Genomic DNA, 24,135 nt, shown 5'->3' with positions numbered 1-24,135 from the left:
ATTACTGACGATAATAAGTAAAATGAGGCATTGAATTAATAATGACGAAGTTCCAAGTGTTATGTTTAATTTTTAAACAGCTTTGACAGCTTCTGATAACTCAACGGCTTTTGATTTAGTTTCGATTAACTGAAGCTTCTATGAATTCAAAGGTCTATTTAACATTTACTGAGAAAGAATATTTTTAAACTATTTAATTAAAAAAAAAGGAAAAATGATGTGTGTAAGATTCCAAACGAGACGTCTATCACCACATTATAAGCATTCCTATATACAAAAGGATTAATATTACTATTTATATATTTTTAAAAGAATATTTTTGAAGAATTCTGACTAGAAGGTCCAGATTTTAAGTCTTTTTCATCTTAGGAAAGCTGTTAAGGTCGTTATTATTATTTTCACATAGTAAAGTCATCTTTATTGACTTTGTATAAATTAAGCCTAGTATTTCGGACAACTATTTGGTAAACTTCATAAAGCTTGGTTAGAAATTCTTTTCCATTTTAGTTATTATTACATTTTTCTGCCATTAATATAAGGAGTAACACATATCCTTTCATAATATCATACCTTTGCTTGTTTCTATAAATTTTCTTTGATTTATTCGCAATTTCGCTTGTTTAAGAGACTTATTCACACTTTGCGTAGTATTTGCTAGTCGAGCATCACTGTCAAAGTGAGAGCTTAGTTGTTAGCGCTTGGCATTTGATTTGCTCCTTTTTCGCTATCTCTCCACCTTTTGTCTGTCGCTTTGTTGTTGTTGTTGTTGGCATCAAAACTTTACCCCATTGCCTACAGCAGCTGCTGCAACTGTCAGCTGCTCTCTGTTCTCTGCTCTGCTAGGCCTAAAGATGTCCATGTATGTGTATTTGCATTTGCATTTGCATTTGTATTTGTCTCTCTCTATGTGTGTGACAACGACAGAGTTGTGTGGGAATTGTTGCTGCGATTTATGTGTCATAAAGTCACTAAGTTAACGGCATTTGGCTGCCATTTGCCTGACATGCTGCCTGAAACTTTTTCATCGCCTGCTCTCTCACTCTTTTTCTCTTTCGCACTCTAGCACTTTCATTGGATGGGCAAATGCACTACAAAATGGCGCGTTGCACTTCACAGCTGCACAGTTATTGTTGCTTCAGTTGTTTTTTTTTTTTTTGTTTTTGCCGTTGGCGCGTGCCAAAGTGCCGTTAGCTCGTAATTTGCATTTTTGCAAATTAATTTAATGAATGCTTTCGGGTCTTGTTCAGTGGCAAACCCATTTTTTTTGTTGTTCTTGTTGTTGGGTTTTAACTGGAGTATCCTGGCAAGTGCTTGCTAAATTCCATTTGATTTTTGAGTGACGGCAATTCCCTTGCAAAAGCTTTTTTTGTGCCCTCACATTTAAATTTGCATTCGAAGCGCACTTTAAAGTGTGCAGCCCAAGCACTTGGGAGTGTTGAAGCAAGTGCATAAAGTTTACGGATGAATGATTAAGTAGAATCGAAAACTTGAATGCTTGGCAAAGTGTTGAAGCAAGAGCGAAAGCAGCAAAGCATAAACGAAGGAGTTGATGTTGGGGTAAAAAACGTTTACGGAGGAGATGACAAAGCAGAAAAGAAAATTGAGCATGAAATATTGTTAGAAAATGTACTTTATAATCAAAGTTTTGTATTCATCTATAAATTGAGTAATGAAAAACAGTAGTGACAAATAAATACAGATTCTTTATTTGCAAACATTTTTTTACTGTGTACTTTCAAGATGTAGAAAATCTCTAATCACTTTTATTCAATTATAAATTGCGTCAAGAAATGCCATACAAATTATGAAGCTAACACATAAGTCGGTTTATGGCATTTTCTTTTGTTATTTATGCCTCTAGGGATGAGAATAGCCTCAATACAAATTACGTTCAATTATGCCAATATTTATCAATATTTTTTCCCATTTTATTCAATTTTCTATCATATTTCTTGTGCGCAGAATGGACAAAAACTTGTTAAGAAATTGCCAAGTTGTCAATATTAATGATACTTGTGCAAAGTTTTGCTACTTTTCTGCCACTTTTGGGGCGCATTGATTGCATTGAAAGACGCCCAAAAGTATGCAGCATTTTTGCAATTCACTCAGATTACGTCTCAATTCAGGAAGGTTTGTTTGCCTTTGCCTTTGGCTTCGCCTTTTGCGTTTCGTTTGCGTTTGCCAGCTGCAAAAGGCAATCATAAATCTCATAAAATCTCGTATCGATTCGATATCTTGCTCATCAACGTAAGCAGATTTATGCATTGTGCTGGCCAGCAAAAAACACAAATATAAGTAAGCAGTAGAGTGGAGTGAGCTCGATTGTGAAATACCCGGTAATAATTTTTTTTGGGTTGAGAAGAAAGTTGAGAGTGACTTCAGTTTCAGCTTAAGTGATTTTAACTTAAAAAATATTCTTATTCTTTAAATATTATAATGTTTTTGATTATAGCTGTTTTTTTTAAGTGAATTCCAGGGTATCAGAAGATGTAAAGCCCACTAAACTTTTGTTTAATTAGCAGATATTTAAAATAACGAATAGTAATAAAAAAAAATAATATTTATCTCTGACTCTCGACTTTATTTGTACCCAAAAAATAAAATTTCTTATTTAATTTTTAGTCCCAGCATTTAGATTGCGCTTTATATTATATTTTGAGATCGTCTTATGGGTCGTTTTTTAAGTAGAGAATAAAGATAAGCTTGACTAAAAGTAATGCAATTTGGTGTTTACAAAGGCTTTATTTTTTATTATTTTTCGGTACTTAGAATTCAATTTAGGTTTTATTATATTTTATATTATATTATTAATCCAATTTTTTATATTGAACTTAATTTAATGCGAGTTACTTTATTTCCTTCAAGTTTTTACACAATTATTCCTTCCTTTCAGGTTTTCACATTTAAAATTCGACTATTTACATAGTTTTTTTTTTTATCATTTTTTCCTAAGATTTGTTTAAATTTAAACATTCAACAGTTTTTCTGCTACCTCATTGTCATCTGTCTGTTATTTTGATTTTTTTTTTTTTGGCTTACACTTGTCTATAATTCCCTTCAATCCTTTTGAGTACCAGGTATAAACAGTCCTCGTACAAGAATCGTAATGGCAACAGAATGCAACGCTCAATGGGGTATTATTGAAAAAACAGAGAGAAAGAGAGAGGGAGAGGGAGGGAGGAAAGGGCGAAAAACTGGACTTACCAGAGGTGGTTTATCAACCAAACGACGACAATTATTCATTTCTGTTGGTGAATTGTCCTCCTCAGAGCTGGGCGAGCGTGGCAATTGCTGATGCTCTCCACCATGTCCGTGGCTATGCGTGTGGTGGCTGTGCAGCAGCTGCAGCTGCTCCACGTGATGTCGCGGCTGTGCTCTTGGTTGTGCCGGATGCGAATGTGAATGCGAATGCGGATGGTGATGATGATGATGATAATAATGCTGTTGTTGTTGCTGTTGCTGCTGCTGTTGTGTTGTTGTTGCTGGTTCGCTGTGTGGAGAGTCACTTATTGTTGCATACTTTTGGGCGGAGCTCACTGAATGCAACTTACCTGAAGCTTAGCTCTGGCAGCAGTTGAGGCCTCGCTGTGGGCGAGCTAGAAGTTAAAGTTGTTGCTGTTGTTGTTGTGTCGGCTGTCTCAATGAGCGTTGTCTCCACGGTCGCCGGCGATGGAGATGTCGATGTCGAAGTGCTGCCACCCGAGGAGGAGAAGGCAACTGTGCTGTGCTGCGGCTCAAGACGTAGGCGTATATCCTGCATGGCCATTGGGGCTTGTCTTGAGTGTCCTTAGAGCATCTGTCGGGAGTCGAAAGAGTTAAAAGTAGAGTTGTGTAGAGTTGAGAATTGCGTATTAAAAGCCAAGTTTTTCGGGTGCTTGTTAAAAAGTTGTGAAAACCCTTTTGGTCACTTTAAGTTTATGCAAAATGCCTCATGATGATTTCTTGTGGGTAAACATATTTTGCACTTTTTGTGGTCCGTCTTTGCTACTTTACGCCAAACTTTTGCTTTAAGAGCCAAAACCATCTCATGTTGGCTTAAAAGCCAAGCGACGTCTGCAAAACTTTCCAACAACTTTTGACTTATTGAATTTAACTATACAATACGTGAGTGTGTTTGCAAGTGTGTGTGTGTGTGTTTGGATGTGTGTGTTTGTGTGTGGCCTTGTGCATAGTTTTTGCCAAGTTTTTAATGCAATTTTAAGCCTTTTGCCTATTAGTTGCAAATCGTTTCAAAAGATTTTCAGCATATTAATTTTTGAGTTTTGTGCATGCGGCTTTTTTACGCTATCTTTTTTTGGGGAGGACGAACGTAATTGAAAGCGAAGCTGTTGCAAATTGGGTTAAGGTTGTGGCACAGCGCAAAACAAACTTTTCAACCGAATGGACTCTTAACTGGTTGCCTTGGGGGCCAACTTGAGCTTGCCGCATCACTTGTTTTGCTTGCCACCACCTACTGCCATTCACCTACATTGCTGCAGTAGGCAGCACTAGGCAACAATGCCAAGGCACAAAAGCCTGTCAGTCAGCCGATAACAAAGGAATTGCAACATTCTAAAGAAGACGTGCCTTGCGGTGGGTTAGTAGAACATCCGTGACTTGCAAATACCGAGCAAGAAAATTACAGGACACTCACTCAAGTTATATAAAGTGACTTGAATTTTGTTACGAGAACTTTATTAAGCCTTTTTCAATTACTGCAAAAGTTGATGAGAACATGCCCTCAAATCTTCACTGGATTACAGGGTATTTGGGTAATCAGCACAAGCTCAACGAGCTGGTGATAAAAATGTTGCAGTTTGAGAATGCTGCTTTAGTCGGGCAAGCTGCGATTTAAGCTATGCAAATGTGGCAAATGTGGCTGCTGTTGCAACTGTTCCGCATTTAACAAGTATACGCCATGTTGGCTTGGGCTGTGTGCATTAATTTAACAAACGACGACGAATACAATGAGACACAAATGTGCTGACATTTGGCACTTCATGTAAAAGTTGCTTTTGCATAAGTTGCTTGCTGCCCGAAATGTCAGCAGTGACAACGGAAATATTCCCAGCAACAGAAACGACAACAACAATTACAACTATGAGTCTGGCAAACTGGCTTATCTGGCATTATAGTAATGCCAGCGCAGCTCAGGGCACGCCCAACATGTGTTCATTTAACTTGTCCTACACGAATGCATCAAAATGTATTTTTTGCTCTACAACAGACAATAACTTGCATCATACAAATAACAACAACAACAAATAATAACAAAGCTAGTTCGCTGCGTGACAAATTTCATAGCATACTTTTCTGCGTCTTTTATTCGTGGAAAACTTTCTACATATTTCTGCATTATTTGCTGCTTTTTTCATGTAGCTGCCTCAAATCAAGTTTAAACTTTAGTTCGATCAATATTTTCGTACTTTTTGTTCAGCAAAAACTTATTTTTATTGCTTTTCGTGCTGTTGTTGCGAAAACACAAAAGTTTTTATCTTTATCGGGAGTTGGCATTGCCTAAAACAGCAACAATTCGAGTAACTGCAACCTTAATGCATAATACAAATTGCAATTTTTGTAATCTAGTTTGTATTTTGTTGCTGTTTACTTTTTGCCAACGCAGCAACATTTTTAACAGCTGCGATTTGTTTATTTCTTTCCATTATAGATTTGAACATTTCACATATTAAAATACTTATAAAAATGCTGCTTAAATTGAGTATGAAATAAAGAAAGTTTCTTAAGAAATAATGCTTGTTAAATTGATTAATAAAATTATTTTAAATAGTTTAATGGATCGGAATTTTATACTGCTGATTTTCATGATAATTTAGGTTATTTAATTTACTTAACCACAACAAAATATTGTTTATTTTATTGAATAAATTGTAAGTTAGTTGTGGAAAATATGAAAGGAACTTTGCATGAAATTACGTTTTTTCGTAAGTTTTGGAAGACTTTCACTCTAAGCTTTTTTCTTTTCGAGAATTTTAAAGAATCTAAACGAAGAAGGAAATAAGTTTACAAATATGTGCTGTAAGTTCTTTGGTTTATAGGTTTCTAAATGCAATAATAATTAGAATTCTTATGACTCCTGCGACTTCGGTTGATATTCAAAAAATAATTTCATAGAGCAAAAAACTGCTACTGTTCTTGGATCTTAATTTCTTTGGTAGACAACCCGGTATATTTTACACTTTATGGTATATTTTGAATGTAGTAGTAAATCGATTTACAGAATACAGCTTTTCATTGGCACTATTTTGCTTTTTCTTTTGAGGTACAATAGGAAGCAATCTCAAAGTCAAGCACACTGTGGCTTTCCTACTTGTTCGCACTACTTTTATTTTTAAATTTTCGTTAATTTAAAAAAAAATGTTAAAGAAAATTTGGATGCAATCAAATTTTTGTGTAATTTTCAGAGACTCCACTTAAAGCGCTTTAATTCTTTTTGTTTTTGCACTACCTTTATCGTCACATCACAGCAATTGAAATTTACCTTCATACGCTGTACTTTCGTCTGCCTGTCCCTTTGTTTTAGCTGTTGTACTTCCCATTCCCCCTCGTCAGAAAAACCAAAAGTACTTTGCCAGACAGTGTTCATATGACTGCTTCCTGCAAGTGCTGTGTTAGTACGATATTCTCCTCACTATAAGTTCTTATATTGCGTGCGACAAAAACACACAGCGAGAGACATTTGCTTGTTAGTTTATTGAAATTGATATTATGTTGGAGCTGCTGTCAAGCTAACTTCATCTAACGATGGCAATGCCAATGCCATGTGTGTTTTGTCCGTCTGTCTGGGTGTCTGTTTGTCTGTTGCTCCTTCTTTTGTGGGCACTTTTATATCTATTTTCATATAGAGATTTTTGTTACGAAATTCGTTGTTAAATCGCTTGGAAATATTTCGTGTGTCTTGATTGCCCCTGAAATTGTTATTGTTCATAGAGTTCATATTTTTGTTTGTTGACTGTGAAATTCAATCGGCAATTGGGACACATGGTGTTCGAGACTTTAAAGCGCTTATATCAATCACAGTCAGTCTTTGAACTTCGTCGCCTGGGTGGTCAAAGTCTGTAATAAAATACCAAAAGGGTAGACTTAACAACAACTGTGTGATAACTAACGGTGCACAGAGTCGACAAGCCTAGTTGGATTCGGGATCAAGTCGCTGACTTTGTTACGTGACAATCCCGCTGCACAGTTTTTATACTCGTTACACATAGAGGAGAAGGGTATTATAACTTTGTGCCTACAGGAAATGTATGTAACAGGGGGAAGCAGGCTTCTCCAACACCATAAAGTATATATATTCTTGATCAGCGTCAAGCGCCGAGACGATATAGCCATGTCCGTCTGTCTAACTGTCTGTCTGTCTAGATATATTTGAATGTAATAGTATATCGATATACCAAATATAACCTGCAGTAAATTGTAGCCTTTTTCGGTATATTTTACCTTTCAGTGCCGGTGTCTCACAGTCGAGTCCGTTTGTCTTGGTATATATTGAATGTATTACTATATTGATATACCAAATATAACCTTTGGTATATATTACATATTTTTACGGCAATATTTTGCCTTTGAGTACGGGTATCTCACAGTCGAGTCCGTCGTGCTAGGTATATTTTGAATGTAATAGTATATCCATATGCCAAATATGACCTACGGTAAATTTTTAGTATTTTTGGTATATTTTAAGAATAAATTTGCAGTGTTTTGGTTTGTCTGTCTGTGTATATTTTGAATGTGATAGTATATCGATATACCAAATATAACTTTCGGTATATTTTTGGTATTTTCGGTATATTTTTTTTTTTGAAAATAATACCGCACAGTTCTACTTTTATTTAAAATGGATGCGGGTATCTTATAGTCGACCACACTCGAGTGCAGCTTTTTTCTTGTTTTGCTGCAGTTTCATGTGCCGCCGACATTGGGGCATACATGTAAGTAGCCGCGCCCCAAACAACGAGGCGGCATGCAACTCAAGCCAAACAATGGAGTTGACAACAAGAACTTGAATCGATTTCATTCTTCGGTCATATTAAACTAACTTTAAGTCGAAAGACATGCAAGATTTATGTAGCCTTCAGTATTGGCAATTCAATTATGAATTATGCCAACAATTTCATTTGACATGTTGTTGCGTGATTTAATGCATCGGAGAGATAGATGCGTTGTCTTGTCATTGTGCCCACCACTAATTAAATACAATTGCAATGTGCTCGATTTGTTGTGCTAATGTTGTGTAATTACGGAATGTGGCGACAACGATGACAATGACAACGACGACGGCGTCGACGACGGCGGCAACATTCCAAGACGTTACTCATACGTCGCGTGTGTCAATAGAAGAGGCGACCACAGTTTGTAGCAGAAGGTAAGGGCGAGTGCGAATGCGAGTGCAGCATTTGTGGCATGGGGCAAGTTGGCGTCGTGTCCGCGTTTGGCATGCGCAGTGCAACAAAAAACCACAATCGCGTCTTTGTTTTGCCAGCTCCTTGTTGCTGCTGCTGTTGCTGCTGCAATTGTACATTGACACCTCATGGCTGGCTCCTTAGTTGTTTTTTGTTGGTGTTGCGTCCGCATGTTGCACTGGCAATGTACATGAAATTTATGTCGCCTAAAGTGCAACGTTGACAATGTGCGCTTGTAATTTGTTGTTGTAGTTGTTGTTGTCAGCACTTGGCCATGGCTATTTAATGATTGTGTCGTGCAAATGCCAAAGCAATAGCAAACTTGCAACGTGCAACGTGCAGCGTGCAACGCGACTGCTGTCAGCATTCTCAAATTGGTGAAAGAAACGAACGAATGAACAAAATGAAACGAAACGAAAAACAATCGCAAACAATTTTCACGCCCCGCAGCGGAAACTCTCAGCTGTTGCACTTCGATTTCAACAAGTTCAAACGGGGTGGAAAGTTCGTTGGCTGGGGCGAAAGGAGGTTCGTTGAGGGACTGACTCCCCATGCAAATGTCACATGCAATCATAAATGCATATCGCGCTGCTTTGAAGGAAAAGGAGTAGAAAAAGCAGGGCCAAAAAGTCAAACACTCCCCAAGGCGCCAAGCGAAACGCATGCGACTGTAATAATTTATACAAATGTCTGCGGCTTTTGACTTGCCACTTGTCACCTTTCCGCCCCATCTTAACGGCGACAGTTCAATAAAAGTTATGCGACAAACGATGTCTGATGACACAGTTTGTGTGGCAAGGAAGGATGTTGCAACTTGCCAGCCAGCCAGCCAGGTGAATGTGAACGTTGCGTAGATTGAAAAACTTTTGCCTCGTTGAAGCTGAAAATGAAATATGTTTGCAGCGTTTCACTTTTTTCCCATCCCTTTCCATTTTTGTTGGTTTTAGGTTTTTTTTTTTTGGTTAGGAAACGGATGCCAAATGCAAAGTTGAGCTGGCATTGGTATCGATAAGCACCTTGGAGACAACTGAAACGCTTGAGAAATGCACCACTCCTTAGCTCTTTGTAGCTGTCTCTATCTGTGACACATGATTTGGTTTCTCTTTGCGCGTTGGGATCTTAAGTTACTTTTGCTGTCAACAGTTGACGCGACTCGACAGCCAACAAAACAGACAGCGACAGTTTTCAACTCTGCCAGAGCGCATAACTTATATGAATCCTATATGGTTTATTAAATGCTTTTTCGATCTCACGATTTCCACAAATAGTAAATTGAGTTGCTCAAAGCTCAGCAGCATAACTTTTTTAGATAACATTGCATTTTAATCGATTGTTTTCTTTATTTGGAAATTGTTATTGAGTTTAAGAAACTGTAATCTCTGATATAAGTTTTTGGTATTTTAAATTTCCATAATGTTCGTGCTGTCTTTTTAATCAAATCTTTTGGTTCTCAATTTGTGAAAAGCATGTAGTATATATCATACGAAAAATTTATTCATATTTTTCATGAAAAGTTTACGAAATAACTACAAGTCTGTTTATTTGAAAAATCTACTAAATATGCACGAGTATATTTGTTAAAAAAATACTAAGTACCTATACTATAAGTTTATTTTTTTTTTTTAATTTTTAATAAATATCCGTTAATTTATTTTTGAAATATCTACTAAATACACTGAAGTTAAAGTTCTCGAAAAATCGGGTTTTTTTTTTAAATCTACTAAATATTCATTGGTATATTTCTTTAAAAAAAAATACCACAAAAAATCTACCAAATATCTATAAGTATATATCCTAACATGCTTAAAATATTTACTACATTTTTTTTTTTTTTTAATCCACAAATTTAGCAATGTTTTTGTTTTTAAATGTCCTAAATACTTAGAAGTTTATTTCTTGAAATATCGTCTAAATATACTAAAGTTTGTAACTTGGAAAATCTACTAGATGTACTGAAGATTATTTTTTATTTAGTTGATTTTTCATGATTATCAATAAATTTTCCTAAATTTAAATGCTTTAAAATTGATTTAAATAGTCCGAAATATAGCTCAAAAATTAATTATATTGCCTTAGGCAATTTTTTGTCAGTTATCTCGCCTTAACCTCAACTCAATTAACTCTGAATTTCATTTAAAAATCCGGCATGAAAATGAAATGAAAATCATTATAATTACACGTTGAGGATTTGTGTGGACTTTGAGTGAAATAAATGCCTGTAGTTAATTGCGATTCGAATTAACTTGCGCAGCGAACAGGTAATCTGTCGATACAGTCGGCGGCCAAGCTCAGGGCGCTAATCTTACAAGGCATTGCTTGGGCACGCCACATGCTGCATGCTACATGCCGCATGCCGCCTGCATTCCATTAATTAACAATTAGTGCCATCAAAGGCGCGGCGGCAACGGACAAACAGAAAGACAGAAATGTCTTTGGGTTGGTGATCAAGAGGGGAAATGAAGGGGGTGCAACATTTTGATGTGGGCATCGCTTTCCGGTGCAACAAATGGTGGCAAGGATACCGGTAGCTGCATTTCATCGTATAGTACAATCATCAGTTGATAATTATGCGGCAACGCCTGTTGCCTGCTGAATTTGGTAGCAGCAGCGAACAACATTGACCGTTAACAACACAAAAAGAAAAGGAAAACGAAAAGAAAAAGACAGGCAGCCAGGGCCAAAGATCATCGTGATCGCGGATGCAACTGGCGGCTGGCGACTGTGGCAAGAGATCTTTTGAGTGATGTCAAAAGATGACAGCGATGACGATGACGTTGCGGCAACTTGATGACTTGTGTAATAAGTGGAAAAGAATCTTGTCTAGAAACAATAACTCGTTGCCTTTCGTTGAACTTGAATTTCAGTTGCATGTTGCATGCAACAACAGCAAGCAACATTGACTTAATGATGGTCTCTCTTTCCCTCTCTCTCTATCTCTCTGTCTCTCTAGTAGATCGCTCTTGGCTGCTGCTGGCTGCGGCTGGTTGGTTTGCCTAGCTTAGCTTCGTTGCTTCGTTGACCAACTGCGAATGCTGTGCGCCTGTTAACTTGGCCATGAAACATTCGATGCTCTGGCAAATTTCACAACCGGCATCGGGAAATTGTGAAAAAGTGAGTTGAAAGACACACACAACACACACACATACAGAGCCGGCTTGCTACGTGTTTTTCTTGTTTTCTTTTGCACCGCATCTACGCGATCTTGAGCTCAATTCTTTGTGCCATCAACCTCCTGCCTCCTCCTCTTTGGAGTGCTCAGTGTTCAGTGTTCAGTGTCTGGAACTTGTTTTCTCTCCATATTTGTGCGTGGCGTCGGCGTCGGCATCTTAACCGCAAATCCTTTCGGATATGAATTGAATTCATATATTATTTATGATCTGTTTATTTTTATTGTGCATGCCAGTTGGATAATGTTCATTATCCCGATTATGATTACCACAACCAACGATGATAATGGTGATTGCAATGATGATGATGATGTTGCTCTTTGCTGCCGCTGGAAATTGTTGTTTGGGCTTAATGTAGCCCGCTCTTCTTCTTCTGTGGCATGGTGAATGTTATGCCTGTCAGAAATGAGAAAACTTCTAATTGGAATTGCTAATCAAGTTGCTGCAATTTCGGGTGATTCAGCCCGAGGAAGTGTTGCGTCCGTGTACTCACAATGCCTGATGGATTGTAAAGCTCTTTGGGGTGAGGTGGAGGTGGAGGAGGAGTGTTGTGTGGTGGGGAGAGTGATGGGGGCAACTGTTATACTTAGTGCTCGAAATTGTAGGTAAATAAATTGGATAATGCTTGTGATATGTGCACATAGATAAATGTGGATAGCGCTGGCAATTGTTGTAGCTAACCGGATAGAGATGAGTTTGGGTGAGGGAAAAGCCCTCAGAACACTAGATAATTAGATGTAATTGAAAAGATTTTTAAATGAGCTAAAAGAGTGCATTAGTTAAGCGGTAGGGAAATGGTTCTATAGAGAAAGAGATTAGTGAATTTTAAATAGTTTCTAAATCACTTGCAATCAGATAGATTTAAAGCTTTAAAATGTTGAGTAACATAAGCAATGCAGTAAAATGTTTATATATTGTAATTGTAATAGATATAAAAATTCTAGTTCATTGCTTATTTTGGTCAATGTTTTAGAACTTTAAGTCTGTCGGTCGGCAAGTTATTTAAATGCAGCTTACAATTAAATTCTAAAGGTAAAATATAAAGTCAGAGCAACTTAATTATTTAGTTTCCTTTAGTTTATGCAATTTGTTTATTTTCAGATTAGAAGTCGATTCAATAAAGATTTCTGTGTTTGATCAGATGACTGAAAAGAGATTGTTGGGGTAAGTAAATATATGTTAGAATATATGCATCGATATTAATGATAGCAAAACTATGGCAAATAAATGAATGCAAATCATTTGCTATTCAGTGAATAATTCAAAAATATTATACAAATGGAAAAAAAACTCAAGGAATTCTAAGCAGAATATCAACTTTCTATGCTACAGAAATTGGTATTAAGTTTAGCTGAATATATTTCAGAAATAAATACAGTTTCTGTAATACTTATGATAATAGACCAAAATTACAAAGTGTTATTTGGGCATCAGCCAATAATATAAATTAAGTTCTCTTTACAGCGTGCTAGAAAAATTTTAAAAATTGAACTCAAGGAATCCAAAGCAAGGATTTAATAGGGATTTTTTTGTTTAAGGAGCTTTTCATTAAGTTTAGCTGAATATGTTGCAGAAATAAAAACAATTTCACAGACAGTTATAAGCTGAGACAAAAAGAAAAAGATTTTTAGATATCTGCCAACATTATCGTTTGAGTTAAACAACGTGTTAGTTGGGTACCAGTGCATATCTATCTCTTGCATAGTTAATCTAAGTGATAGTTGGCAGAACCCACTTTATGCATCCGCACATCAGCATTTTCCATCTGTATGGCACTTCTTAACATTGCCCCGGGGCCAAAAACAATCTGGCAACCTTGCTCTCCATTTACCAGCTTCAGCAACACGTCGGCGTCTGTCCACAGGACAGCAGAACATTGTCCGTCTGGGCAGAACCTAGCTCTATTCTTAGCGGCCAATATCCAGTTCATCCGGACAGACAGAACAGAGAACTGCGAACAACAACAAGAAGAACCACGACAATAACTATTACTGGAGACGGGGGGCGGCAGACTGAGGATTGAAGACGGAGGACGACGCCCCACACGACGATTCTCAAAGTAAATCGTTGGCAGAGAGTTTTGTGCCTTGATTGCCCCACCGCGTTGGCTGTCAAGAGAGTCGCGTTCAACCCGCTGAACCTGCTCCGGCTCACTCGCACATGGCCTTAATAGTTTTCCATGGGTGTATATGAGTATGTGAGTGTGTGTGTGTATTTCACTTACTACTAACAACAAACGGGGACATGGTGCTCTGTTGGTTATTACGATTATTATTGTTGTTGACATGCCGCTCGACTCTGACAGCATACAATTTAGTGGCTCTTTCCGCGTTTCCCTCTCTCTCTCTCTCTGCCATTGTTCCATTCCCACAATGGCAGCCAACAACACAGGCGCCTACTTAACCAAGCCAAGTTGTTGCTCGCCTTCCTTCTTCTAAGCAGCATCTAAAGTATGGGTGTCGACCTCTCTCTCTTTTACAAGTGGCTGCCATGTCCAGACCGTTCAGACTGTCCCCCCAGTCAAAATTCAAAGCAATTAGACCGCCAAGTGATCGGAATCACATCCCATTCTCATTCCCATCTCACATCTTCAGATCGCATCTGGGAAACGGAGGCACACACTTCACTCAGTTGACGTTTGCCTCTTCAAGTGCTGCTTTTACACTTGTCTCGCGTTCGAGGCAATCGGAAAAGCAGAATACTGAAAACTGCTTTCTAATGGCGCTTCAGTGATTTTTTTAAGAGTTGCCGTTGCAGCTGAGAGTCAAGAGTTAAGAGCTTTTGTCCGGTTCAATTTTTTTTTCTTTTAAATGCATCCAACTTACAAACTCGCATAGCAATTTATGTGTAAAACAATCTTATCCGGTAATCACTAACTGAGAACTGAGTTATTAACTTGCCACATTCCGCACAAATTCTTGAACAGGTGCTGAAAATATCCAACCAACTGTAGCAGCTGTTTCCTTTTAACTAATCTTGATCAAATTATTGGAATTTAAAGCTTGCATTTAATTTGTAAAGCAGCTAAGATTTGTGATATTGTCTTAAAGAATTGTCATGAAATTTTCAGAATATTAAGCTCACATTTAAAGCAATAAATAATGTTTGTCAAGCTTCAGAATTTTAATGAAATTTTTAGAATATTGAATTAACACTTAGTGGAATAAATAAAGCTTAAACATGTTAAAGAAATTATTAGATTATTAAGTTAACATTTAATGCAGTAAATCATGTTTGAATTTCTCTAAATTCTCATAATTTCATTAAAATTATACAATACTATATGCAAACAATATACTAAGTCTATGCTGAAAATACAGTTAATAAATGCTTATTGGATTTAGCTTCTCATAATATATTTACTTATAACAATAACTATATACTAACAATATACTAAATTTATGCTTAAACTACAGTTAAGAATCTCTTACTGACTTTAGCTTCGCATGGTATATTTACTTATAACAGCGTTTGTATTTTCATTTCGAGCAGGTCAACTAAATGATGGGTTTCTTTTAATAACTTAATAAAGCAGTCTTCATTCACAGACTGAGGCTGAAATAGGGGGCTTTGCTTCCACACAATTACCAGCGATTTTAATCTATAATTAACGATTATTAATATCGGGAATTGCATAGTGAAGAGATTGCTTATTCTCACAATTAATCAGCTCTTCTTTGCTTAACGGGAAGATCTTTGCATGGAAAGTATCTCTTATATTGTCTTCCTTATTTCCCTTTCAGCAATTGTAAAATCTGTAATAACAACTATTTATTCTCAATATGTTAGGAATTAACTTTTGATGTTCTCAGTTTGTTCATTTTATAAGAGATTGGTTATTCTTGTAATTAAGCATTAAGAAAACTCTTTAATAGGAAAGTCTTATTTTAAATACTACTTTTTCAGCAGATGCAAAACAATAACAAGTAATAAAGCTACAATCGAGTGTGCTTGACTGTTAGATAGCCGCTACTCATTTTAAAGAAAAGCAAAAGTGTTAATTTAAAACTGTATTCATTTTCAATTATACCGAATTTTTATACCACAAAATGCTAAAGGTATACCGAAAGCAATATTTAGTATACTGTTATAGTACTATATTCCAAATATACCATATAGTGCAAAATATACCAGATTGTCAGCCCATACAAAAGTATTTCTTAAATAATTTCTACAATTTTTATCCGATCGTAACCAAAATTTCAGGAATCAAAAAGACTATAATTATTGTCGTATATACCGTCTCTAGCGTTGATTTTTTTTTTATCAATTTGCGGGAACGGAAGTGGAAAAAAATTGAAACAAACTTGATCTGCGTGGAAAATTTTGGTATCCTCATTCTTAAAAGAATATAAGCTTTGTAAGGATCTATTTTGTTGTCCTTCTGTGCTTCATTTTATATTAAAATTATATATAATTCAATCGGTTATTCTATCAACTGAGAGCTATCAGGTATAATACTTTTTAAATTATTTCGATAGTCACAACACTATTTTGTATTTTTAAATTAGCATTAATTTAGTTTTATAAAATTGATCAATAACAATAATTTAATTCAAATCAATTCATTAATATTACATATTTGCATAATAACTACTTATTCTCTTCCCTTAACTCTCATAAAAACTAACGTCTGATGTCCTCATTTTCTTCATTTTACTAGCAACTTTGACTAAGCTCATTTCTCAAAATTTCTCGCATTTTGGCCAAGTAATTTATCTGCAAGCATTTATCAAGGTTTTACGCAGCAGCAGGAGCAAAAAAAAAGAAATTAGGTTGCTAAAAATATTTCATTATGAAATTGATGCTGCAGAGAGACAGAACCCGAAAACATGATGAGATGTTGCTATGTGTGTGAGTGTGGGTGTGGTAAGTAAGTGTAAGCGTGTGTGTGCGTGTGAGAGTGTGGAATGCAATTAAAATGCGCGCTGGGTTGGATAATGCTGCTATATGCTTATATGTGCTTATACTATCTGGCACATGGCGAGCAGTTAGCATGGAAACGATAGATGAAAAAAAAATCAAAACGGAAGCTGGCACAAAAAAAAGAGAAGAGTTAAAACTGTTTAGCGGCGCTTCCCGCGCGGCTTTAATGATAATGAAGATTATGCCAGCAAAGGACGAGGATGAGGATGGGAATGTGCATGTGTGTGTGTGTGTGTGTGTGTGTGTGGATTTATATGGAAGTGAAGCAAATGCGGATGCTGTTGATGTGCTGCCGCTGCTGGTTGTTGCTCCCATTGTTCTTGTTGTTGTTCGTTCGTTGTATGCATAATGAAATTGTAGCTGAAGCTGAGCTGTGTGCAGCTCTCTCGTGTGTTGTTTTGGCAGTGGCAGCAAAGCTGCTTGCGGCTCCAACTCCTGACTCCAACTCGCAGCTCTGTGTGTGCCACATCTGTCCCTGTCCCTGTCCCTGTACCTGCCACAGTTGCTATGCGGGGCGAGTGCAACTTCAACTTGAAGTGGCTCTTAACGGAAAGAAGAGCGTTTCGCATTGCATCGCTCTCTCTCTCTCTCTCTCTGGCTGCTCTGGCATTTTAGCATATTGCGAACCAGTAAAAAATGATGTAAACAAATTTCAAAGAAAACAATTTGGATAATTACATTATTTTGATGAAGAGTTACAGTTGCATGTGCATAAATAAGCTGTCGACGGTCGAGGCTGAAATGCAACGTAATCACTTTGCTCTGTGTGGTCGTATTTTATAATACGGCAACAGATAAATTTTCAAGTTGCGGCTTGCCACTTAGCATGCAGGCGCTTAGCTTTGACTTTACCTCAGAATACCTCAGAATATTTGCAATTTAGAAAATTCATCATATTTCCATAACTTTATTGCACATTTAATTTAATTGTTTTGACCCAAATTTTGATGAGCCACAATTTTGCGCTTTAGCTTCTGGCATTGATTTCTATTCAACCCCCCAAAAAAGGTCTTGCCACAAATTAATAACTGCCAAGCTGTATGCCACAACTGCTGCGGGGCAACAATGTCAGATAGCATTTCCACTTGGCCAAGCTTTTTCCTGGCCAAAAACTTACACCTGCCTCTGCGCCTCAATTCAATTGCAAAAATAGTCGAATTGCTGCCCGACGGCGGCAACCATCCAATGTATTCAATTATTATTATAAGCTGGCTGCGTTGGCTGCTGGCTGCCACGCCCTTTAGCTGCCTGAACGAGCTGGGGGGGCATTTTCAAATTGATTTGCCAAATGCGCAGTCGAGCCTAAGCAACAGCAACAGCAGCAGCATCAACACAAATTGCCATCAAACAGCGGCAAGAACAACATTGAGAATGGGCCAAAACAATTTTCCAGCATTTACATAATTTTCTTTTGTTGAGAAAAGCCGTTTCGAAATGTAAACTCTTTTCTGTTTTTTTTGCCTGGGCGGTCAGTTTCGTTACGCTTTTGATTTCTTCCAATAAATATCGTTAGCATTTCATTAAGAGGCGGTAATATTACCACCGCATAGCTCTAAAAACTTCCTTTGCTTTTTTCTTTCTCCCGTCTAAATATTTATTTTTTCTAAAGCTCATAAACATGTCGTTGCATGAAGTGCTCTCCAGCTGTGTGAGAATTCTGTGGGATTCATCTGCATTATTGTTTTATATATTTGTCTCTCTGCTGCTGCAGCTGTAGCGTATTATTTCTTTTGATTGTCTTTTAATTAAACGACATGCGCGCAAAATACAATAAAAATGTTAAAACCCAAAACTGGTTTTTGCTCCAGTTTTACGCTCTTCCTACAATTTCATTTCCTTGGGTACAACTATTTTAGTTCCCACTCTATGTCCAGCGTTTTTTTTTTGACATCTTTTCTACCTGCTTCAGTCTGCTTCGTTTGCTTTATGGCTGTCAAATTTGTGGCTTATCAACGTTCTACTTATCTGCCTTACCTGAAGTACGTCTGTCAACAAGACGAAGACGAAGGCTCTATAATGCACTCTGAATGCAAGGGAAGTTTACCATCTGATTGCTTATCTTATGTGCTCCAAACAAAACGTGCCACAAGCCGCTTAATTGGATTCGACGATACTCGATAATGTTCTGTGGCAGTTGATAATGCAATTGAATTAGTTGCAGGTAAAAAGTTTTGCCTCATAAAAACTCCAACTTTAGCGCTAATGAAGTTGGGGGAACTTAGAAAATAAATATTTTACGTAAATCTAATAACAATCTATTACAAACCCACGCACACACAAATATATTTTGTAATTTATTTTATGGACATTTAAACAAGTTTATTGGCCAGAAACCCAACTCCTCTGTGAGTCCACGCAAGATTCTCGCCGAGTTTCCCATGGACTGACTTCACATACGAATTGTGACATGACTTCCTTTTGGAATACAACTATCGAGTCACGCTGTTGACATAACTTCAGCTCATTTCTGTGACACGACAACTTTACAACTTGTTGTTGTTATGGTTGCTGTTGTTGTACCTTGCAGTCATTTGCCTTAATTCGTCTGTCCAAATTGCTATTTATATGCATCGCCCTCGCTTTTAATTTGTGCTGCAAATCACGAGTCTCCCACAGCTATAACCCAGACTCGATTCTCTCTCTCTCTTTCTCTGTCTCTGTTGTGCTATTCATATCCTACGTAGAAGACCCAGACTAAAGGCTAAAGTCTGTGGCCAAATCGCCAAACAAAATCAACAGGTGGCGCACATATTTCAACATGAAGTTGCCCAAGCAGGCAAAACCGACCGAAATATCAATAAAAATGCCATTTGTTGCGATTGCTCCATGCCACGAAAACGAACTGAGCACTGCAACCTCCGCCGCCACATAGATAATTTTCATGGTTGCAAGTTTAGTTGGTTTTTGCCATACCCTTGCAGCAAGTTTAATAAGTTCTTTACGACGTTGAAACGGCCCCAAGTTCAATCTAGTTCGCCAAGATTCTTCAATTAAATCCATATAAAATATTACTTTAATCATAGTTAATTAAATTGATGGGGAAAGCGATTTGCTGCGAGTATTTATTTTATTGATCAACTTGAAAAGGATTAAAAAGAAATGTTTTTTAATCGGAAAACTAATAAAGGAACATGATTAAAATTGAGTGGAAAGCTAATACAAGATACTAGATAAAGCTATTAAATGGAATTAAATAATTCTTTAATTTTTTTATTTTATTAGAACTGCCTTTATAACTCATAAAATAAATTTACATTGAACTAATGAAATAAAAAAAAGAATTTGAAATATTATAAATCCACTTAAAACTTTATGTGAATCGAAATTCTAAAAATGTGTAATTGGAATATTTTCTAAATATTGAAACAATCATTTTCTTTGAGCACTTTAATGGTTTGTTATAATTGGAAATATTAAATGAAATAACCTTTTTTTTTATTATTTGATGACTTTTAAATTTACAAATATTTGTCAAAGAGCCATAAATTTTATTTTTTACTCTAATTGAGCCCATTTTTATTTTAGAGAAAATTTAAATATTTTAAAGATCGATAATCTGTAAGTTTTATAAGTATTAAAATATTTATTTAGATATTTAAAAAATTATTTATTTTATTAGTTAACTTGAATCCAAATTATATAAATATAAAAATGTAGAGTATTTCTCAAATTAAAAAAATTTGAATTAATTATTTATTTCAAATGATTTTATATTTCAAAATTTTGTTAATTAAATTTTTTAAAATTTTAATATTTCGAAAATAGTAAAATATATTATTTATTTAGTTTTATTTCAAAACTCTATAAATTTTAAATTTTTGATTAGTTCACAAATTTTAAAATGATGATGATGAAATGAAACTATTAATTTATTCTATATTTTTTAATTCTATAAAGTTACATTTTAAAATATTTTATAATTTATAAAGTTACATTTTAAAATATTTTATAATTTATATTTCATGTCAATCAGAAATATTGTTTACTTAGAAAATTAATATTTATTTGTTATGATTGAAAAACTCAATCTATTATTCCACCTCAAACTTTTTAACTTGTTTTAAGTGTATGTTTAGCTGCGGCTTAGTGGTAAATTTGATTCGTTCTTGGTGTTTTTTCATTGCTTGCATTGCATTTAATTTATTGGCAACACTTTGGCTCGGCTGCTGCATTTAAACGACAAGTGTTGCAAATAAAAAGGCAAAATTAAAGCGGTGCAAATTAGAGAAAAAATCGGCAACCAGCGGCGACGTCAACACCGGAGGGGCCCAAAGTGCCAGCAGCCGGACTAAAAACTTGTTTGCAGCTAAAAAACTATTAAAAAAAAGAGTGCTGCGATTGCAGGCCACGCTTTGTTGTCGTTGTCGTTACTGTTGTTGCTGCTGTTGTTGTTGAAGCAAGTGGCTTTTGGTACGGTCGTCGCTTAATAAAGGCAACAAGGGCGAGAGCGGACGCAGTCTCAGTGGGGTTAGAGCCAACGCCAAAGGCCAAAAGTGTTGGCAACACAAACAAACAAAAAAGCGCTGCTCCTGCTGCTGATGTTGCTGTTGCTGGTTGCTGCCGGTTGCTGTGGCTGCACAACAGCAACATGTGTAGTTGTTGCCGTTCCCTCTCTGTGTGTGTGTGTGTGTGTGTGTAAAAAGCCCAAAATGAAGACATGAGCCAGCAACAACAACGATGACGACCTTCTTTTGTAAACGCGCTACATAATTGCAAGAGCTGAAGCTGTTGCTGCTGCTGTAGCTGTTACTGTTGCTGTTGCTATAGTTGAAGCTGTTGCTGCTGCTGTAGCTGTTGCCAGAGCTAACGAGTTGGGGTGCGGGCTTTGGCAACAAGGCTTGAGAATTGCCTCTTGCCACTGACAGTTGAGAAATTAGAACGGTTTTTGGTTCTTTCAAATCACATGCACGTGCGTCAAGTCAAGTCAACTCTCAGCCTCCTCACTCTGTATAATTGGCGACTGTTCTGCAGGTGTGTGAGCTACGAGTTGCCAAAGGTGTTTGCCTGTTGTTGTCTAAGGTCGGCAATCAGTTGGCCCAGTCAATCATAAACCCATAAAACCCTTAATTAAGGCTACACAATTGATGTTGAATAATGTTCCCCTCTTTGAACCGTTGTTCTTACCTCTTTTTATACCCGCTATCCATGAGATAAAATAGCATTATATTATTCATGAATCCTGATCAGCGTCAACAACTGATATGATTTGGCCGTGTCCGTCTGTCAGTCTGTAGAAGTTATTTAGAAAATACTTTTGTATGGAAAAAACGCCAACTGCAATTGGGTTTTTTTTTTATTTGACTGAAAATCTGATATGTTTTGTACTCTATGGTATATTTTTTGAATTATGGTATATTTTAGAGTTTTGCCAGCATATTAGCTAATTTGGGTGACAATCTGGAATATTTTTCTTAACTCTATGGTATATTTTGGAATGTAGCACAATATCGATCTACCAAGTATAGCCTTCGGTATATTTTAGTATTTTTACAGTATCGAAGTTGATTTGGCTAAGAATCTTTACCAGATTTTGTACTCTATGCTTAATTTTGAATGTATTACAATATCTATGTACCAAATGTGACGTTCGGTATTTTTCAGATTTATTGCAGTATATTTTCGGTATATTTTTAGAATGTGTTTTAATAAAGAAAGTTAGCGGGTATCTCACAGTCCAGCACACTCGACTGTAGATTTCTTACTTGTTTTTATTTTCACAAATCGTTGTTGTCATGTTTTTGTTTTTTTTTATACCAACTGAAGAGACGCTTGTCTCTTGTCTTGGCTTTTGTTTCTCGGACACTCTGCGTAGGTGGACACTTGGTACATGCAGCACACACACACTGCGTGATTGCCGCTTGTTGTAGCCATTGATTATTGCCTTGCGACGCATATAAATCGCAGTGCTTAAATCTCCAGCTAAACTTGTAAATTAAAAAACCTTAATGAGTCTGCACGAATCGCAGCGCATGCTGTGTTTGCTTTTGTGTAATTTATGCGCCTCTTTTGGGGCATTTAAAATGTTTTTAAACTGAATTTGTTGCAGCTGAGACTTGACTTGCGTTGTCTCTTGTGCAATAAGTAGATAATAAGCTGCTGCTGCTCTGTGTGAATTCAAGTTGCATTCCTAAATTTGCTGCCATCGGCAATAGTTGTTGTTGTCGCATTTGTTGTTGTTGCAGTTGCAATCAATTGCAGCTGCAGCTAGCTGAGAGAGCTACAAGTGGCAGGCTAGCGTGTCAGCTGACACGTTTTTAATTTCCAAGCAATTAGTTTTCTTTGATTTTTTTTTAGTTTATTCTCTGCAATTCCAATCACAGGCCAAATGAAGCTCACATGCGAAGGAGCTAGTCGAAGCAAGCCAAGTTTGTCTGGGGACTCGAGAGGATTGCGATTGTAGGAGGAGGGGGAGCATCTACCCGCATTGTCGATTACCTTAAAATGATTACTTTTTTGCTAATTAATGCGCTGTGAATTTTCTCACGCTTGCGAAGCCACAACACACATACTCACTGGACATAAAACTTGTTTGCTTCTTTTGCATTCTGGCCAGAGCACAATAAACTGTAACAGCTAAGAGTTCAGTTCTCTCTCTCTCAGCTTTTTTTTCTTTCTTTGACTTCCTCAATAACTATATAAGTAATTTGCATAAGTTGTGTATGTCAAGTTGATTAATTTAAATGGCTTGTTAGCTCTGCACACACGCGATTAGATGATCGTGTTTGAATAATTACACCAAATAGTTTAATTATACCAACCTTATACTATGAAGAATTTAGTTTTATGTCTTTCAACTATATCCGCTTTGGCAATCGTCAACAGCAAACAGCAACAGGTTTCCCTCAAATCGTTGTGGTGAATTGGCTCCAAATGTTAATTAATCAAACGTTTATGTTTTGCTCTTAGCTTTGCGAGCTTTTAGAAATTCCATTTAAAACATATTTTGTAAATATTTTATTTGCACTTTTGGAACACTTGACGCACTGGTGGGGAAAACTTTTTAAATGATTTACACACAAAACGACAACGACTATTCAAATGTATTACGAAATGGACTTGGTCGCAGCTGCACCTATAAGTCTCCTCAAGAGGCAGCTCAGCAATGCAGACAAAACAAAGACAACGGAGGAGCAACTTTTTTTTTTTTTTTTATTGACGACACCGACGATTTATTCACTTGGTTCCACGTTTTTGATTCGAATTCCGACTCCGATTCCGTGCAGCGACGTTCGCTTCCGCTGGCTAAGCGTAAACGACTAAAAACGGCCACATAAATTTCAATAGGCCAGGCAGCAGCCAGGCAGTCAGCCAGCCAGGCAGTCACACAGCCAGCAGCCGCTCAAAAGCCAGCAGACACAGTCAGCAGCTGACGTCGACGCCGCACAGTGGGCTAAGAGTGTTATTTATGGGTTTTAATGTTTGAGATATTTGAATGTGTTGAAAAAATTATTGATAGTATATCAACATTTGACTTTTTACATCTTATTGATTATTAAACTGAATAAAATAAATATGTGGTTTATTTATTTTTTGTGACAGATATGTTATAAGAAATGTGTAACCTTTTTCAATTTAATGGTACTTTTTTTATACTTCTTTTTTTTTTAATAATTTAAGTTTTGTATTGAGGAATTTTTTTTTAT

The 24,135-nt window shown here is 36.6% G+C and overlaps 1 protein-coding gene across 2 annotated transcripts in view; it reads right to left on the bottom strand.

Annotated features, from left to right (window-relative positions):
- The window catches only part of LOC132792438 (EGFR adapter protein), a 28,466-nt gene extending 4,731 nt beyond the window's left edge, over positions 1-23,735 (bottom strand). Inside the window, exons 1-3 of one of the 2 annotated variants that reach the window (XM_060801816.1) lie at positions 23,251-23,735; positions 3,552-3,796; positions 3,205-3,490 (exon numbers count right to left, since the gene is read on the bottom strand). In XM_060801816.1, the coding sequence (XP_060657799.1) occupies positions 3,205-3,490; positions 3,552-3,766 (501 nt within the window). In that variant the 5' untranslated portion in view covers positions 3,767-3,796; positions 23,251-23,735. Of the gene's footprint in view, positions 1-570; positions 949-3,204; positions 3,491-3,551; positions 3,797-23,250 lie in introns of those variants that run through there. The other variant, XM_060801817.1, reaches the window with a different exon arrangement.
- Positions 23,736-24,135: the final 400 nt, after the last annotated feature.

Source organism: Drosophila nasuta, chromosome 3 (assembly GCF_023558535.2).
Source record: "Drosophila nasuta strain 15112-1781.00 chromosome 3, ASM2355853v1, whole genome shotgun sequence".
Taxonomy (NCBI): domain Eukaryota; kingdom Metazoa; phylum Arthropoda; class Insecta; order Diptera; family Drosophilidae; genus Drosophila; species Drosophila nasuta.
The sequence above is the reverse complement of the archived record's forward strand: the minus strand, read 5'-3'. Positions and strand labels throughout refer to the sequence as shown.